The 20,689-nt window shown below is 35.1% G+C and overlaps 1 protein-coding gene across 1 annotated transcript in view; it reads right to left on the reverse strand.

Moving 5' to 3' along the window:
* Window positions 1–20,689, reverse strand: part of LOC129258918 (titin-like) — a 292,780-nt gene that overhangs the window by 182,395 nt on the left and 89,696 nt on the right. The window contains exons 44-60 of the mRNA XM_064097713.1: window positions 19,589–19,743; window positions 18,861–19,206; window positions 18,069–18,512; window positions 16,839–16,939; window positions 16,577–16,606; window positions 16,107–16,149; window positions 15,444–15,683; window positions 14,211–14,513; window positions 13,771–13,825; window positions 12,701–13,023; window positions 9,711–10,007; window positions 8,035–8,232; window positions 7,337–7,540; window positions 6,664–6,869; window positions 6,096–6,287; window positions 5,381–5,681; window positions 4,166–4,960 (exon numbers count right to left, since the gene is read on the reverse strand). Of these exons, the coding sequence (XP_063953783.1) occupies window positions 4,166–4,960; window positions 5,381–5,681; window positions 6,096–6,287; window positions 6,664–6,869; window positions 7,337–7,540; window positions 8,035–8,232; window positions 9,711–10,007; window positions 12,701–13,023; window positions 13,771–13,825; window positions 14,211–14,513; window positions 15,444–15,683; window positions 16,107–16,149; window positions 16,577–16,606; window positions 16,839–16,939; window positions 18,069–18,512; window positions 18,861–19,206; window positions 19,589–19,743 (4,233 nt within the window). The remainder of the gene's footprint in view (window positions 1–4,165; window positions 4,961–5,380; window positions 5,682–6,095; window positions 6,288–6,663; window positions 6,870–7,336; window positions 7,541–8,034; window positions 8,233–9,710; window positions 10,008–12,700; window positions 13,024–13,770; window positions 13,826–14,210; window positions 14,514–15,443; window positions 15,684–16,106; window positions 16,150–16,576; window positions 16,607–16,838; window positions 16,940–18,068; window positions 18,513–18,860; window positions 19,207–19,588; window positions 19,744–20,689) is intronic.

Below are 20,689 nucleotides of genomic sequence, written 5' to 3' on the forward strand. Positions count from 1 at the left end.
AACATACAACATAATTTTCCAAATGGTACATGAACTAAAAATGTCAATGATACGCAATCACTTTCAAATACAGTAAAGCTTTAGAATTTTAATAATTGTATGTATAAATATAAGATAATTCTATGTTTGGAAATCAAGGTCTTTGTATTTGATAAAGCTAGGCATTAAGAAATGAAAGTACTAATACTATCAAGCATCTATTCACAATATAGAATTGTTTACCATGGAAATTGTTATGCAACCTTAGAAAATATCAGAAAGATGAACTAAATTAAACCCCATTATAAATCAATCCTTCACAATCTTCACAAAGATTCGCAATGGAAAGTTTCCTTTAAATCAATGATCATCAACTGACATGAAGATGAAAGGATAGGCAATCAATTAAAAGTTATTCATGCATATCTGGTTCATAGAATAGACCTAAATAGATCATACTGAAATAACATTCAAAGAAATGATATAAACATTACAAATTAAGAATGATTTGACTATTGATGAGCAAACTAGACAGCTGAAACCTAGGGCAACTGACAATAATCATGCATGTTTAATTATGTTATTAAAAAAAGGAATCTAAAACAAATAATTGTGTAGGACAGTAGGATTTCTTTGAAAATATCATTTGTGAAATTTAGAGTTGTGGTATAAGGCCAGTAAAAGTTGTAGAAGTAACAATTTCAAGCAATTCCAAGACTATAAGTTCAAATTGGCCTACAGTAAATTCCAAGCATGCAAAAGGAAAAAGCATCATTTAAAAAAAATTGTATTACAATAAATGAGGTACAACTGTGACAGATATTTCCATAACCCTAGAATGATCATACAATTTTTATTATGGTAGGAAAATGAATTCCTGAACAGAAAAAACAAACAAAAACTTTTGCGTGCATTAGGAAAAAAGTTAACAGAATACATCAGATGGAGATTACATTTACAATGAAATGTACAATAATAAAATTTAAACTTTCATTTTTTGCACAAAAGTGAGTTTCTCTTTCAGGTAGTTATCAGAAGTCAGTTGTAACAATGGATGAATTATGATTTACTTCCTATGCACACGAAGGCTTTGGTTTGCTTCAACAATGCTTTAATTTTCATGGTTAGATATTGCTTTAATTTGGAAAAGAGGCATTCCATAGTGCTCTTTCTTTAAAGGTAGATGCGATACACGCTGTTCTTATGTTCCACTATGTGATGATGCAACGTGCCTGTGTTAAGGATCAGGATGGGGGCAAACAGATTGAAAAAAAATAGGGGAAGGGGTAAAAAACAAAACATCAATACAACTATCAAGTGCAACATACAATCGAAAGATCAGTCAAAACATCAGGCAAATGTCTAATACATCTAAGTTGTTGAGAAGTGCTAACAAAGGTCAGAGGTCAAAAGGAGGAATCTTTTGCTACTTTCACAGCACATGAAATCATTTCACACTACGTAATTCAGAAAATATATTGCACAGCAAAAAGAAATCAAACAGTCAACTATAAGCTCCACTAACAGCATTTTCATTTCATTTTTTTCCCACCACGTATAGAATTAGAGCTGTGCTTTGAAATAGTTGTGTGGAGATTGGAGCTGCAGCTTCATTTGACCTATATTTTTATTTTCTTCCATGCTTTTTTCAGAATATCACATAAAAACTCAAAGAGAACATTAAAGAATTCTTCTCTTCTTACTTGGTATTTGAAATCGGATTAATATGTATGCATTTACTTTGATAAAAAGAAGCAAAATCAAGTATATAAAAGGGTTATACGTTTAAGTGAATTCTAAAAATACGAGCTGCTGTAATGTACTTGTTTTTCTTTAACAAAAAATGCTTTCAAGTACAGGTTGGATATTGCTTGTGTTGTGCTGTTGTAGCAGCTCTTATTTAGTGCATTAAAGAACATTAAATGTCAGCTGGGTCAACAACACCACAGTGCCTAGAAACAAAGTATTAGGTGCATTTATAAATGTGATGTGTTATAAATCCAGTTTGAGCTATGAGATATCAAAATCCTGGTCAACCTTAATCCAGTGTTAGTCACATTGTTGAATATGTAACCTGACACCAAAACCAGCAGAAAGTAAGAAAATTATAATACTATTCACCAGATTATCATTTAGATAGGTGCATACATGGGTTTGTTAAATTACCAAACTTCACCACAAGAAATAAATTAGATAGTTTATAAATCCCTGGCTCATGCAAAGGTAAGAAATATAAAGTTGTCTTTATTCCAAACCCTCATGAAATCAAAAGTATCGGACCAAAAAAAACTTCAAAAAATCATATATTTCAATCACAAAACAGGAAAGGGTAAAGGCCCTACCAATCAACCAAATTAATAATTAGTTTGAAACGGAAAATTGTGCTTTCCCTTCATTAACATCTCTCTTGTAGTTTCCATCACATTTCATAATTCAAATGAACTCTAAACGTGAGATAAATTATATTTCTAAGGAATGAAATGCTTTATGTGGTATTAATTGGTAAATTTGATATGTTGAAAGTTTTTTTAAAACCTTTAAGGTGTCATTTTTGTGGCAATCGCAACACATAAATGGTACATATAACCAAGTTTTTTTTTAATATGAAAACTTGTTAGTATGCTCAAGCTTAAAAAAAATCTGCAACACTTGCCTTATACAGAATTAAAAAATAATAATTTGTGAGACATAGTTTAAAATTTATATATAAATATCCTGTTAGATGTCCATCAAGAGCATACAAAAACATATATGTAACCTCTTGTCTGCCATATAAATTTTTTTTTTAAAGTTTTGGAAAATTTTCTCTTGTCTGCCATATAAATTTTTTTTTTAAGTTTTGGAAAATTTTCCACTTATTTTTCCATAAAAGCATTGTCAAAATTGACTTCTCTATATTACAGACATTGCCCCGAAATTCTTAATAGTAAATATGCCAACTACTGAATAAGTTGAAAAAATTGACAGATCATAAGAAAAATCAGTATCCTAAAAAGTATGCTCATACAGAAAAGAAAGTGCAATCCAGTTTATTGTAAAGAATGACCAATTAAACACAAGGTTATTCAAAGAAATTTAAAATATAATATAAGTACAGTAAAGCTTGCGCAGATACAAACATCACCAAATTTTATGAATTGAAAAAAAAACATTTAAAAACATAAATGAGAAAGCATATTTGATTGTGAAATTGAGCATTGTATGCCAATTTTGATGAGCAAAGTTTTAAGCAGTTTTCAGTATAAAAGGAAGCAAATGCATACAAGTATCTCTGCTGCGAATCCATAAGTCAGCTAACGAATCATTGTGCATTTTTTTCAGTTTCAGAACAAAGAACCGAACAAAACCCAAACCAAAAAAGATGGAGAAAACCAGCAGTCTTAAGTAGCTTATGAAATGTCAGCTGCACAATGAAATGCATCCAAAAGCAAATTTGTTTTATACATTGCTTATAAACCTTATGGTTTGCTCTGGATAACCCTTGGTTACATTCACAATAATATAGCATTAAGAGATTTGATACAAGAAGCGAAGAGGTAAAACATTTGTTAAAATGTGCTTAAATAGGAGATCATCCTTTAGCTGAAATGCCTTGCATCATATTTTGAATATGGAATATTAATTCATCACTTGATAACCAATTTTTGTATTTTATGTCAATACAATTAAAAAAGGGACTTTTTAAATACTCTTCTGGATATAAGCATACATTTCAGAAGGAAGCAATTTTCAAACTTGTCCCTCATTGATTAAAATAAATCCAAGCAAATGTACAAAATCAACACATTTCTTTGAGAGTGGGATATTGAATTTGTTTGTATAATCTATACCTAGAGTGAATTGTAGATTACATGTCTGGGAAATGTAGCATAGAATAAGCTATTACTACATATAGGAATGGTGAGAGCTATTAGTTATATTTCAGGAATGAGGATTCGCTAATCGAGGGAATCTAGTATGATGAAAGGCATTTAAGGTCAGGTTGTGTCTCACAAGGTAAGACTATTCCACACAAAACCACCAACAGGAAGTGAAACCATGCATGTTAAAGGTGAAAGGTTACAGTCCACAAGGAAAGGTGAGGTGCAACGAGAAACTTTATTAGTTTAGTCTTCGATGGGCAAAGCCACAAAGCAGTATGGTAGTGCATGCAGGAGAACAAGTAAGAAGAGAATCAGGGATTTACCTTCCAAGATCAGTTCTGCCGTTGTTGTTGCTTCGCCGATCTCGTTGATGGCCTTGCAGGTGTAGTTAGCGACGTCATCCATGGTGGTGTTGCGGATGAGGAGTGTGCACATTCCCTGTTCGTCGTAATCGATAGAAATGCGAGGTCCGAGTTTCAGCTCCACACCATTCTTGAACCACCTAATTTCTGGCATGGGTCTGCCCACTACTTTGCAGAAGAAGTTGATGCTATCGCCTTCTACTGCTGTGAGTGTCTTCATGTCGATGATGAATTTCGGTGGGTGCTTCTCTGGTCGCTTCTTGTGGGCTGCCTGGAGGAACAGATCAGCTTTAGACACTGCTGATCCTGCCTTGTTCGATGCCTTGCAGGCATATTCAGCATCATCATCAGCTTTGACTTCATCAATTATCAGGGAACCAATTCCTTCATCCTCTGCAAATTCAAATTTCACATGCTTATCGTCTGGCTTGATCTCCTTGCCATTGCGATACCAGTGCAGTGTAGGCATGGGGATGCCGCTCACCTGGACATCAAACCTGGCAGGATGACCCTTTATAATTTCCAAGTCCACCATGTCTTCAACAAACTTAGGTGCTTCATACACTTCAGTGATTTCTCTCTGAGTGGGTTCCACTTGGAACTGAGGCATGACTTCAGGTGCAGCTTCGGTTGGTTTCTTCTCTATTGGCACGACTTGTTCCTCAACAACGGCAGCTTCTTGCTTGGGGACCGTCTCAAGAGGTTTGTCAACCTCCATGGTAGCCTTGGCTTCAACCTTGACTGGAGCCATTTTACCTAAATAATGGGAAAAAATTTAACAGGTACATCAGACATTGTGTGTACCACCATGTTTCTAAGCTCCAGTGCAGCATCACAAAATAGTTACATGAAAATATCTTAACTGATCAGATATTTCTCATGGAAATTGGGATCAAATGATGATGAAATTGTACAGAAACCCCACTTCTACCATTGGTCTTATTTACCAAGTGTATTTATATATTTTTGGAGGAGATTGTTAATCACCAGCCAAATTCTATATCAGGGTTCTGATTCTAAGCAAGTAAAAAGAAGAATACCATTTTATAAAAAGAGCATAAATTTATTTTTTATCATCTTGAACTTAAAGCCCTGTACATAAGTTTAACTAAAAATATGGAATCCAATCTATAATCACTTGTTTCTTGAAAGTCATATTAAGAATATTAATCCTACCTGGTACTTCCACAAACAGTTCTGATTCTGTGGAGGCAACGCCCACCGGATTGACTGCTCGGACGACATATTGTCCCTCGTCCATACTCTCCACATCATGGATGGTCAGTACGCATACTCCGTCCGGCCTGTGTTCAGTCTGGTAGTGAGAGTCTGGCTCAATGACTTTGTCATCTACAAACCATTGGACCTCTGGTCTCGGTTGACCTTCGACCTTGCATGTGACCTCCGCCGTTTTGCCTGGCTTCAGTTCAGCTGTGGTCAAAGGCTGTGTGAAGACTGGAGCTTTCTGCTCAGGTAACTGTTAAAATATAAAAGATAAAAGAAGAGTAATCTTTTGTTCATTGACTGATTGATTAAAAGCAATTTCAAGGATTGCATTTATGTATATCAGAATTTTAAGATCCCCCCAAAGAAAAAAGGGATAAAAACCATGAGATTATCTTATAAAAAGCTCTCACTTTCAGCAGTATTCCTTCCAAATGATTGAATGCATAATCCCATATAACTGGAAGGATGACACAAATATTGGTCTAAGAACAAAACAAACTTCTAATAGTAATTCAGCTAGAGCACGATTGATCAGTTCTTCATTGTTCCTTTAAGAACTCTTGTCAACAAAATGTGGAGGAGATATTTTAATGGCAGTTCTTAGCTTTTAGGAATATCATGAGCAAAGTGAAGAATCTTTCTCAGTAATCATGACAATAGCTACCTCTGTTGGCGCAAGTGTGACCTCCACTTTAGTTGGTGTGACCTCGACAGGCATGACCACTTCCTGTTTCAGAGGTTTCTCCTCCATCTTCTTGGTGACTTCCACAATGACCTCCTCGGGATGTTTCTCAAGGTCCTCCAGTTGGATCTCAATCTGGACTTCATCATGGACCTCAGGCACAGCAGCTTCAGCCTGCACAAGAGATATTTATAAGTGCGCAAACAGTGAGCTATTGCCAAACTGTCAGAACAGGTTTTTTTTCAATGACACTATGCATGTAAACCTTGCTTAGGCTTACCCAGTTTCTGAAGCCAATGATGAAGCATTTGTAGCAAAATGTATTGACAAGAAAGGATCAGATTGGAAAATTCAAGATTGATCACATAACAAGCAAGGATGTCATTAATCACTTGAACAGCAATGAAGTATGTTAATTGCTGGAAAGGGGTATTTGGGTGAATCTTGTGTAATGGATAAGTTTTAGGAAATTGGACAAAGTTAAATGGTGAGATTACAAAAACAGGTTTAAATTCTGTGTTCTTTGTCCATATTCTTGTCAACACCTCACCTCATCCAACTCCTTCTCCTCAACATCTGTTTCCAAGGCTTCCTCTGAGGTAATCGATGGAGCTTCACTGATGCTGGCAATTTCTAAGTCCTTGCCCCGGACCTCTAGGGTAATTTCCATCGGTCCTTGGGGTTGGGCCTCCAAGGGTATGCCCTTCTCGGCCTGGACTAGGATTGCTGGCTTGTCCTTCTTCACTTCAGATGGTTCTGTCCAAGGAAATTGTAGACAGGTTTAATGGTCCAATGAATTTGGACAATGGGTAGATATACATGTGACATTACGCTGATATAGAAAATACTGAATATCCATTCTATTTGTTTTTATTACTATTGCTCCTGTATGCACATTAGGTCAACATTAAACCTTACATCAAACCTAAAATTAACCCTATGTCTTATTTTCACCTAATTCTGATCCGAAAATCCTATTATGAACTTGAAAAACCAAGAGTACAAGTAAAAGGCACAACACTGAAATAAAAGAGGATAGATATATGCCATTAGCACACTGGAAAAGGGAAAGTGTGTTTCCTCTGTGTTAGCCCTAATGATGAGAACGATAAACTTCAGTTATCTGCTTTAAGCCAGCAGGATTGCATTGAATCCACCTTCCTACAAAAACCCCTCTCTGTCTATCCCATGATCGAGTCAACTACTTAATAACAAACTCTTACCTTCATCTACAATGACATCAGCACGGCAAGATACAATACCAAAGGGATTGACAGCCTTGCATAGGTAGTCTGCATCGTCACCAGGTATGGCCTCTGAGATGACAAGAGATGCGTTGCCTTCGGTGTCAGACATAATGGTGTGGCGAGGACTAGGCTGCAGAACCTTGCCGTCTCTGTACCAGGTGACTTCAGGGGTAGGCTTGCCTGGTTTTTAATGGCAGGTAGAGACAGACATGAATGTTAAGATCATATTATAAATGACCATTTACATTATAAGATTTAAAAAAGACTATAAGACCCATTGCTTAAGACATGGCTGGTCAGATCAAAATTCAGTTGAAAGTATGTTAACAATTTTTTTTTTTCAACTTTAAATGAACATAGGTTTGTTTTAAATTGTTAGAATGTACAGGTAAACTAAAAGTAGAAGAGATTTAATGTCAATTTTAAATTGCAAAGGTTGTCATATTCATATAAACATATACAGTAGTTAACTAAAGTAAGAAGCACCATATCGATATTTCAAGGGAATAATAAAAAGAGTGAATAATTTTTAAAATTGGAATGAAACAAAGTTTAGAGGTTCCAAAATTATTGCAACACAATCAGAAAGTTACAATTCTAAATTTGTTCAGTAAGATTATGTATAACGATCTCGGGGAAAGGATGGCAAAGTTCACCCTTTTTAGGGAACCTACCAGCAACTTTGACTCTCAAGTGTGCTGTTTCTCCTGGTTTGACTTCAACATCCTGGACAGGCATGACGAAAGTTGGAGGAACACCTTCCTCCTCGAGTTCGTCCACACCTTCAAAGTCAATGCTGACCAGATCGCGACTTTGTGGACCTTCGACGATGGCGCTGCTATCAACAGAGACAATGGAAATCTCTTCCGCTTCTAAACATGCAGGGTTGGGGGAATAAAAGGAAGTAGGGATAGATGAATGCAGCATACAACTTAAACATAAAAAGGTTCCAAAATTAATAATTGTGTTCATTGGGTCAAAAGGAATAATTGATACATTGTTGCAAAATAATTGGGGAAATAAATATTTTTTTTTAAATATTGGGAAAGCAAAAAATTATATTTAAAAGCACCAATTTACTGCAAAGCTCTACAAACCAGATATCCTTATATGCAGATATAAATATAACCTTACATCATGAATTTCCTTTTCCATAAATCAATCCCAAAAAATTAGCTGTGCTGTAATTATTTGTTAACCATGTTACCTTGTAAAAAGAGTGTTAGAATTCCCAATGGAAGGAAAGACATATTAAACCAATCGCTGAGAAGTGCTTTTCTATCACTTTAGTAAATAGGTGTAGTGTCACGTATAACTAATTGAGCGATAGATGACAAGAAATTAGAGGCGTAGAAGGATGAATGATTTTACTTCTGAGAAGAAGCATTGACCCGTGCTAACTCCTAAACTCACACTACATGATAAATTAAGCTGAATATGAGAAAATGAAACTGAGGAGTGAAAACAGTGTTGCTTGCAAAATAAACAGTAATGTCTCCTCATAAACATCTCATGATGCCCCTCCATCACAAACATTTCTATAAAATAATTCCATGACTAATCCTTTCTCCAGTTTAAAGACATAGATGGGCAGGTCTGACAAAACTTTCAAGAAAAGTGATAATGAGAGCACCACATGACAATGACCAAATGACAAGCAAGAGAAAAATGTTCATGATAAATCTTTAACATACACGCAACTTTATAAACATTCAAAATCAATTCATGAACTAATGAACATATCATTTCACTGCATTGTCATGTAATCATGAAAAGGCCTATTTGGAAAACATCAGTTGATTTAGAAAATGAAACAAATCATCCATATGTATTTATTAATGGGACAACAAATTTTCACCTCACAAATGAAATTACCGCACAGCTATAGGAGAGCTGATTGTGTTGCTCCATTTGCGATTGCTTGGGTTTTCTTTTTGTTATGCAAACTCCTCTACAGTGAACAGATTATGTACATTTTTTCAGATGGAACTCTTTGCCAATTTATTTCACATTTTGTAACCCCTTGTAATTACTTTATAACTGACATCTTTTTAAAATTTCAAATAACAATATAGCTCCCATCTTTCAATAAAAAATGTGGAATGCACAGAAAATACCAAGGATATGTTACTTTTGCAGTTTTTAAATTCACAGTTGTTTCAGAGCTACAATAAATGTACAAACATGTTATTATATTTTAGACAATTCAAATTCTAAGCATTTATAAACTAACTTGGGAAATGCAGGAGCAATTATAAATTTTAGGAGTTGATTGAATACTACTTTTATTTAGACCTATAGTGGTTCACTGTGGAGGGGTTTATAGTCCTGGTGTATCCTGATCACTTACCAGACGTTAGAGTCAGCTCGGCACCACACATGGTACGTCCGACCTGATTCTCAGCCCAGCAAGTGTAGGTACCTAGGAGTTCGGGCGTGGCCTGACGGACCACGACCCAATTCTTTCCTTCTTTGTCCTGACCGATCTCGATCAGGTTAGACGGCTTGATCATCTTCTCCCCATGGAACCAAGTGATCTCGGGCATGGGGCGCCCGGTCACCACGCACTCGAAATGCGCCATGTCGCCCTGGGTGACTGTTGCGGTTTGGATGGGTTCAATGAACTTTGGAGGTTCTGGCTCCTTGCCTATTTGCCAACCGAATGAAAATGGAAACTATGTGTAACTATTCAGACCTTTCTGAATATGAGAGGTTTCATGCATAACAGAGTATATTCCATATTCTCTTGTAGTCATTGTGCTTCAAACCAATCACTCAAAAACTATGAGTTTGACAACATTGAAACATTAAGAGGATTATCCAAGAATTGGCTAAAAGTTCATAAAAAACTCTTTTAATTGTCTTTGCATTGCCACAATAATTTTTACCCTCCTTATGATAATCCTGCAGAAAATAATTTATTAGACACGTCTTTAATCAATTTAATCCAAAATGAATTCAAATCATATATTTGATTTGGGGTTGTGATTAATTCATGCCCACAATTTTTTTCCTGCTTTGTGTTTAAAAAATATTTGCCTTCAAATGACAAGATATTGCATATTCCTTTAATAACCATCATAAAATGTGTTCTCAAAAATCTTAATCTTAATAAAAATTGAGAACTTGTATGAATTACACAATAATGTTTTCAAAGTATGTATCGTTTAGGTATTCAAGTAATGCATATCTTTTGTCTTCAAAGCCCTTGGATATTCCTCTCATGTTTCTTAGCTTTTTAGAGATGTCATACACAAGTGAAATCAAGCCACATGCAAAATGCTAAATAAATGCTTGTAATAGGTCAGTATATATATTGGAATACAAAGCCAAGTGATAAATGTTTTCAAATGGAAAATCACTATTAAACTGAGAAGCATTGTTGTGTTTCCAACATAAAAGAAATGAATGTACCTTTACTCCACAATTTTTTTTATAATTTTTTTTTAAATAACTGAAAAAGGGTGATATGAGAATTTCAAAGGGAGATATTTTCTATTCAAAGAAAGCTGTGTTTAATCTTTATCATTTGTGATATTTTTTTTAATATATGTATATTTTAAATCCAATTGAATTCAATCAGTGGATAATTCAAAATATTCATTTTATGAGGTCATTATTTACGTCAAAAAAATTTGAAGATTCACAAGTTTCCTTACACAGTTCCTTCAGAATACAAGTCAAAGCAACGTCATTTCAAATGTGTTTATTCATATTTTTCAACAAATTTTTCAAATCACCTGCACTGATATGGTCAACGTCTGATGAGTATTCCTCATCTTGTGGCGTTGTGGGTAATATGACATCATTGTGCATGCAATTGTTGAAGGAGGGGCGGTTGCAAGCATGCATAAAGGAGGGAGTTGAGATGGTGATGGGGGATCCAGACCAGGTACGAATCTTGTGAACGTGCCAGCCCCCGCGGTTGCCGGCGGGGGTGAACATGGGTGATGACATCGACACTACAAAACCTGTGATGGGAACAGAGGGGTTGGCTACTTCTACCAAATGACAAACATACACAGACATGGAAATACATATATTTACAAACACAACTGAATACATAAACATTCTATTTTTTTTTACAACAGAATATCCTTGTTGCTATATAATACTTAAAATATTGTGCTATAATAATCATAAATGAAATATATAAATCACAATGAGGTGCAGCACTCATATTAAAATTTAGTTTCCAGTAATATGTTTGGCAAAAATAAAGCCTTTGAATATTCAAAGAAATTTATGATGAAATAATGAATACAGAGATTAATATCAAACAGTAAAAAAAATCAGTCTCCCTACATTTTGTAGGTATATAGGAACATATTTCAAGCTTACTTCTGAATCTATTAAAAAACATTTAAATTGTATTCATACTTAGTTTTTAGACAATATATAAAGATTTATTTGTCCCCTGGCAATTTATTGCCTATTCTTCAGCTGGTATACAATGTACATCAAAAGGCACTTACTGAACATATGATGTTAAATACACAATGTATGACATTAATAAATGTACTGGATATTCATGGTGAAGTGCAGTGGTGTTAGATTAAATGCAACTTACTACATATCCATTATAATGAAGATAAGCAGGAAATAAATACAGAAAATAAACACGTTAGTAAACTAGAAAGCATCATTATAACGTTTTGCAAGTACATGTAACAATCTAATACCAGTGGTTAGTCGAGCTAAAGGCTATACAGGAACTTAGTATAATAGATGCATGAAACAACGTTTACTGACATATAAGTTACAAACTCATATTCACAACCATACAGATGCATACAACTCAGTGGGGTAACACACATGTGATTCAAACACCTCCCATAATCAAACAGTCATGCACATCATCAAAATGAACATTCTCCACAAATCAAACCTTCATCACATTCCTAAATTATTTGAATAAATGTCATGAGTTTGCACATGTATTATAAAATTCAAATTATATTCCTTAAAATGACAAAGAGTTAGATGCACATGTACAGAAGATGGAAGTTAATTGAATCATATACCTACATGTATGGGTAGCAGAGATGGTTTTAAAAGAGTAAAAATCCTCACACATTTGTAAACTTATTGTTTAAGATGGTTCCCACATATGAACATGTGTAATGCCAACCAATGGATATGAGCAACTCAAATGCATATGTGTGAAATATGAAAGATTAAAATCTGAATTAAAAAGAAATAATAATCTCAGATGGTATAAGAATAATTGATGTAACCATGAAATTTGGTTGGTAGTGTGGATCCCAAGCCCAATGTCAATGATGAATGATTGAATCCTAAATACTAAGATGGACCAGGACCTGGTCCTAGTCTACTCACGTGTGACCTCCAGAGACACAGATGCCACAGCCTTGCCCTCCTTGTTGGTTGCCACGATTCGGTACTTCCCTTCATCGTCGGGCTCAATATCGGTCAGCTCTAGTGTTAGAATGTAAAGATGGACATCGGCGTACATGCTCATGCGACGGCGAGGCGTCTCTTCGAGGGGTTGGTCATCTTTGAACCATTGGATCTGAGGTCTGGGTGCAGCAATGAGGCGGAACTCAAAAGTGACTTTCTCCTTGCCGGCACTGACTACCTGGCTCTTGGCGACTGTCATGAAAGCTGGTTTGATTCCTTCACCTTCTTCAATGGTTGATTCCCTAAATAAAAAAGAAGACAGAGGCATTCAAATTACCATTCAAAGAATTAATTTGTTATTCTTTCTTTTACTATGGCAATGTGTTAATTTTTATAAGAAATGTTATATCATCAACCCTGCTGGACTGAAAAACCATGCTGAAAATTTTATCAAAATCGGATGTAAAATAAGAAAGTTATGACATGAGTTTCGCTTATTTTTCACAAAATAGTTATATGCACAATTTAGTCACATGCAAACGAGAGAATCAATGATGTCTCTCACTCACTATTTCTTTTGTTTTTTTATTGTTCGAATTATACAATATTTCAATTTTTGCAGATTTGACAATAAGGACCAACTTGACTGAACCATAAAATGTTAAGCAATGGTAATTCAACATTTCAGGGAGAAATAAAACTTTGTTTCACATGACAATGAGAAAATTATAATATTTCACATTCTATATAATAAAATACAAAAGAAAAAGTGAGTGAGTGATGTCATCCAGTTCCCTCATTTGCATACCAACCGGGATGTGCAACTGTTTTGTGAATTTAAGTGAAATTTAAAATGTCATAACTTTCTTATTTTACATCCGATTTTGATGAAATTTTCAGTGTTATGCTTGTTGGTTTTTTCTCTTTTTATTCAAATCAAGTTTTTGTTGGGGTGAACTTGTCCTTTAAAGATGGATTGTTGGACACTTAGTACATGTATATTAAATCGTAGGGTTGTGGAGAATAAAATAATTATGAAAGTTTCAAACCTTGACAGACTTTTCCGGCTTGGAGTTCCATCACTCTCTGCATCAGAAAGAGCAACTGTAAAACAAAGTGAAGAATTATTTCAATTCAATTTCACTGATGGTAAACATAAATGAAAAAGAACTACATGCAGTGGCTACTCCAGATTTGAATTATTCACCAAAGTTCATTCATAAAGTATATACTGATAAATGGTTTGTTAAACATATGAAGCAAATTAGAATAATATGACAATTGAAGGGCATAAACTGAAGACATTTTTTTTTATAATTTTTTTTACTTTCAACAAGTCTGGAAGATAAGTACCATGTATTGCCTCAGTTGTATCAAGTGTGACAATTGGTCAAAATGAGGAAAAAACTAACATATACAGAGAATATAACTGGATGAAACAAAAACAAGGTAATATAATCTACACATAGGAAAAGGACATTGCATTTACCTTCAACCAACAGTTCGGCACTGGTTGATGCAGTACCACCCTGATTCTTGGCGACGCAGGTATACTTCCCAGAATCCTCTGGGTAGACCTCTTCGATCGTCAGCGTGACAATGTCACCATCAGTGGCCATCTTGAACTCCTCCGTCGCCGGGATCTGGGTACTCTGACGGAACCAAGCGACGGTGGGCATCGGGGTGCCCTTGATCCGGCACTGGAGGGTGACCGGCTTTCCATCCTTGGCTTTGGTGGTCTGGAGAGGCTCAATAATCTCTGGGGCAATGGCTTTGCCCTTGAATGGTGTTCCTGCATTAGAAGGAGGCACAAGCTCTACATATACAAGAACACAGTTTTCCAAGCAGAAAGCATATAGGATAGTGCAATACAGAAATGCACCATGAACCGAGTGAGCAAATGAATTTGAAAATTCCAAAGGGAAATGTGCAAAGCAAATATGAAAATTTGTACACATTTTGAGAAGAGTAGGACAAATAGAAAAAAATGGAAGAAGAAAGTGCATATTGAGAAAAAGTGTAGGATGGATAAAAAGAGTAAAAGTAGAAAGTGCAAGGTATATTGCATAGAGTGCATTTTGAAGAAAGAAGTAATATTCAATGATTTGAAAATGCATTTCAAGAAAACCGCATATCCATAGCAAATACAATTTCACAGGGAAAACCAATGGTAAGAAGCACCACATTTCAAGTTTCAGAGTTGAATTCCATTAAAGCAACAGCATGAGAGTATAAAGACATTTTTAAAAATCGATTGCAATGATAGGCCATATCAAGATAGGCAAAGAAGATATTGAAAGGAAAAGAAATAAAAAATAACAAATAAATTCATTTATTCTCATTTACAATGTAAATTCATCAAACATGTATGTATACGTAGATTTAAATATAAATTTTCACAATCATGACAAGGTAACAAAAAAAACAAGAGATTGTTTTGACATATATTTTTGTCATTCCCTACATTGGAGTAGTACATGTATGTGTGAATTGACACTAAATGCGCTATATGATTCACAATATTCACGATATATCTCATTGAAATGGATAGAAAATAAATCCACTAACCATTGAAGCTTTAAAAAAAATGCTTACATCAATTATATGTTGAAAAAAAACAATCATATGATCATAAATACTTCTTTTTCACTGAAATTGGGCACATTTTAATAGAGAATTATACTAATATCAATCAACTTGTTTCCCGGTATGCCTTCCTTACCATCAATAGACATCTCCTTCACGACCTCTTCAAGCTGCTGGCGAAGATGCTCATCATATTGCTCAGGGGTTGCTAGGTAACCCTTGGGCACCCATCCCTCCTCACCAGTTGTCTCACGTCGGGCCATCCACCACTCGCCGTGTCCATCGTCTAGGATGGTGAGCTGCTCACCTTCGCGCATGGACATGACCTCATCGGACTCAGCAAGGTAGTTTCCAATGGCAATGTATGATTGAGGTTCTATTTGGTCAGTAGAAAAAATATAAATCACTTAGAGAGTTTCATGAACCTCTAAATATATAAATGTAAAGGATATTGATTTAAAAAAAACTTGAGAGGAAGAATTTGAAATTTACTTTACAGAACCCTACAACCAAGCAAGAAAAAAAATGTTTACCCTGGATCTAGCATTTGAATAAACAACCAAACTTGCTTCAAGGTTGTACTTGATAACCTTACTTGGTTATTTTCATCTACTGAATATAAACTACACCAATTCATGAATTCATTATTAGCTCATCTTAACTTGAAAACCACAAATTATCTATTTTCTTTATCAAAATGATAACAGAGGACCCAGACTAGATTTCTTAGCTTGATCGTATGATAGATATTGCGCACACACAAAAGCCTTCATTTGCAGTGAGCGAATGTTGTACTTACCAGTCGGCTCAATCACCATAACTGTTTCAAGGGCTTCAGTTTTCTGTTATACAAAAACAAAAAAGTAATAGAACTTATCTATTGACATTGAATGAGAATGTGTTGTGTATATTTCATTGGCACTAAATATTGGGAGAAAATGGTTATGCCAAAGTTAGATTTATGCAATCAATGAAACTACTGAGAAAAAGCTAAATGGGGTAAAAGACAAATAACTAAGCTAAAAACTGACAAAAATATATACAATACTAAGTTGTGAATAAAAAGAAACAAAGGAAAGAGAAAAAACCTCCCAATTCAACCAAGTATGTGGTAATGCACAGCCCCACTCAACTGCATAACTATACAATTTGATATGAATAAAAAATAACAATATTGTAAAGAATTACATTTCCTTCATCAAACTTTTGCCATGAGTGTATTTACAGTAAATCTGTTGACTGTAAGGTACGTGTATGTGTTACACTTACCACTTCAGCGACTGGCATCTCCTCAGTCACCTGAAAAATATAAATATAAAAGGAGATAATTGAAATCCTTGCTGAAGGCCAAGAGATGTTGATGATCAGCTATAGTGATCAGGCTGCATATGAATCATATTGTCAATGCTAAGGGATTATCTTTAATACATTAAAACTACATTGTCTGAAATTATCACCAACACTGTAATGTAAGATATTCCGATGCTGTCAAACATTATTTCATCTCACAAAACAAAACAAAATATTTCACCTCTTCCTCGATGACTGTCTGCTGGACTTCCTTGGTCACTGTGACAACCTTTTGAGTCGTAGCAATCTCAACCTCTGTATCGACCTCAGTAGAACTTTCCTCTGTGAAAAAAATGAAGTTTGAAGGATAAGTTTGTGCTCTTCCTGCATGAACAGTCCAAAATTACAAGTTAAATCAATGCCTAACTATTCATAATTATAGAAAGTTACCTTTCCTCTCAATGCAATATTTATAAAATATTGAATTAAGATTCAATTTAGATGGTAAATTCATATCGATGGACGTAAAGAAAATGTAAATAGCAAAATTAAAGGAAAGCTTGATACTGAAGTAATAGACTACAACTGGTTATGTAATGTTCCACATGCAATTAAAAAGTTTTTTTTTTCAGTACATGAGTAACACAGTGTAGGTCAATGATATTGGGGAATAAAACACAAAATAGAAATAAATGATAGAACACAGTATCCCGTTGTCACATAATGTTGGAATACATAGACAACCTACAATACAAAGAGAGACTCGAAGTCAGGTCTTACTAATGAAAATGTAACCTAAGACAATGTGAACAATAACAAGAACATGCTAGGATATTGAATAACAACAGGTACAATTGATCCATGCAAAACTTCCACATGAAATACTTCCTTCAATGAAGGGGTACGTTTACCACAATAAAATACTGAAAATCAATATAAATTCTTATACATTCAACTTGATCTGACACAAAAAAATACAAAAAAAAACTCATGCAGATTATATGATGAAACTTATCACGGTACAATGACCCTCTGAATGTTGGTGCAAAGTCTGCAGGCACACAATCACCATGCAACTGTCTTGGAAAAATTAAAAATGATCAACCACATGCATGAAAATACATGACAGTGTCAAAAAAAAAAAAATTCATATCAAGACTCATCATGGGAGCTTTGATAATGGACAATGTAAAACAACAACAGAATGTTCTTTTCTGGAATGTAAATGGGAGTGTGTCCTGAAAGTCCTGAACAATCCTCAAGGAAGAGTAGACATTGAAACAACACACTGATGCACGGTACAAGGGGTGAACGATATTGTGATGCCATAAAGTCTAGGGAATAAATCAATCATGCAACATAAAACAGAAAGGTGGAATTGAACCAACCCATCCAGACAAGCTTGAAACACAAAGAAGGCAAGACTATAACTGGTAACAGAACACGTAAGGAGAAGGGATGCTGAACCAACCTACGACAACCAGCTTAGCCATGCAGGTAGCCTGTCCAGCTGGATTGATGGCCCTGCACTCAAATGGACCAGAGTCCTCAGGGAAGGCTTCCTCAAGGGTCAGGGTACACACCCCATTCTCAAAGGTGATGGTGAACTCGGGACACTCTTCCGGCACGATCTCCGCACCGCTTCTGAACCACAGGATCTCCGGTGTCGGCGTGCCAGTGACGGTTGCCGTAAATGTGGCTGGTTGGCCATCCTTGATCATCACAGAGATGATCGTTTGGGTAAACTGCGGTGCTACCATGGTGATAGATATCTCCTGATCCTCTGGCTTCTTGAACTCTATTTCAATCTCGCGAGGCTCACGAGTGTCATCTATCTCCATGCTCACCGTGGATTTCCCACGAGTCTCTGTATGTCTCTCCAAGGTGATAGGTTTGTCTTCAGTGGGCTTAGATTCTGTTATGATTACCATACAGACATATCAATAACAATGTGTACTATACTCTTTACATAATCTCCTAAAGTAATTATGGAAATCACAAAAAGTTATAAAACAGATGAATTTCAATACATTTGCCTATAGTAACAGTTTACCAAAGCACAAAAAGGTCAATGGATAATTCATACTGAACTACCACAATAAATCTGCAGACAATATCATATGGCTGGAAATAATTTAGATTTTATAATCATAAGTCTACATATTCAAAAATTCATAATCAATTACCAATCTGAATATGTTCACCAGGATAATTCATTATTAGTGAATCATTATTAGTGAATATATGTCCAATGATTACATACCTTCAACAAACAATTCTGCACTACAAGTAGCTTCTCCAACCACATTGACAGCTTTGCAAAGATACATCCCTTCATCTTCAGGGATGACTTCTGGAAGGAAGAGCGAAGCAATGCCATCGTCAGTGAAAGCAACCTCGTACTCAGGTTCATCCTTGATTTCGGTGTCGTCAACATACCATGTGACATCAGGGCGTGGCTTGCCAGTCACAGTTGCACTAAACTTGACTGCATCGCCATCGCCAGCGACGACAGTCTCGATGGATTTGATGAACTTGGGAGGCATCAGCTCGGGCTGTTCACCCCGAGCAGCTTCCTCTAGCTCCTCTGCCAGGATTTCCTTTGGTGTCTAGAGGAATTAGAGATGTGAATCATTTTATACACATTGCTTCTTGTAATTAAAAAAGGCTTCAGATATGTACATTTATCACAAATACATGTTTTTTACAGTGCACATCACAAAGCAAGAAAGTAGGTTCTCATGCCCAATATTTGTTAAAATGAGAAAAAATGAAGAATGCAATACTAATTATAATTACTAGTCACCTGCACCAGATATCATTTTTATTACTAAACCGAATACCATTAGAAATCTGGTAATCCCTGAACTTTTGACAAGATGCCTAAATTAAAGAAATTAAAACCAAACATACCAAGTCTACTTGATATACCCCTCCCCTGAACATTGCTAAGCTTTGTGTTATGGGCCCCAGGTTATGCCTGATGCATACCTTCTCTACCAAGATCTCTTGCGTGAGGATCTCCGTCTTCTCTTCAACCTCTGGCTTGAGTTCCTTGGTTTCCGGTTTCTTCTCATCTTTGGGCTTGGAAACATCCTCAACTGGTTTCTCTTCATCTCCCTTCTCACCAGGTGAGGAGGGGAAGGCTGTCAATTTAGAACAGGACAAAATAAAATTAACCTTCACAATAAAATAATATAATCACAGACAATGATCTTAAATGATACATGGTTGATCTCCTGAACACTCTATGAAGGTGGGAATGTGATAAACACTGTCTTACAAGAAACTAAAAAAACCATATTCAATATTTGTTTTGTAATTGATTGGTATAGTGAAAGCAACAGGATTGAAAAAAGTGCCATTAAAAATGTACTTGATGTAATTGTAAAACAGTTTATGACATTTAATATATATATTCATGATAAGTATAATAACTTGTAACACATGATTTTGAAGATATCTTTGCTCTGATCAGAAAGTAATAAGTGCAACATTTTTTAATACTATTTCGTATATCAGAAATCACACCAAAATTTGATTCATTAAATATTTTGCTTAGTAAATAATCAAATTTTAAATAAGTCAAGAATACAAGCGCATAAGTAAACCTCGTATAAGAGAGATGAAATTTTTTCAAATAATATAAAAAATAATACCTGTATACAAATTTTTAGTTACATTCACAGCCAATAAGTGCTTTAACTTAAAATTCTTCTTAATATTTGACTTAACATGTCAATGTTATTGATATATGACTAAATATTGAGGTTAAATCATGCAACAACACCGATTGGTCATGCTTGATGAAACAAATAATAAAGGGGAGAGATAAATACCATTAATAACTTATTATTAAATATAATAATATGAAAGAAAAACCCAAAATGCTAAAATACCAAGAATATAACAGGTAACATGCGGTTTCAACTCCCCTTAAAAGGCAAAATACCTACAATACAGCACCTTAAAATGTGGCTACTATTACCCCTAGATCCCAAAATATTAGAATATAGGAACTTAACATGCAGTAACTGTTTAAATTGCATATTACATGCATGTGGATATTTTGCCTGCTAATAATAATAATAT

This window comes from Lytechinus pictus, chromosome 1 (genome assembly GCF_037042905.1).
Source record: "Lytechinus pictus isolate F3 Inbred chromosome 1, Lp3.0, whole genome shotgun sequence".
NCBI classification, from domain to species: domain Eukaryota; kingdom Metazoa; phylum Echinodermata; class Echinoidea; order Temnopleuroida; family Toxopneustidae; genus Lytechinus; species Lytechinus pictus.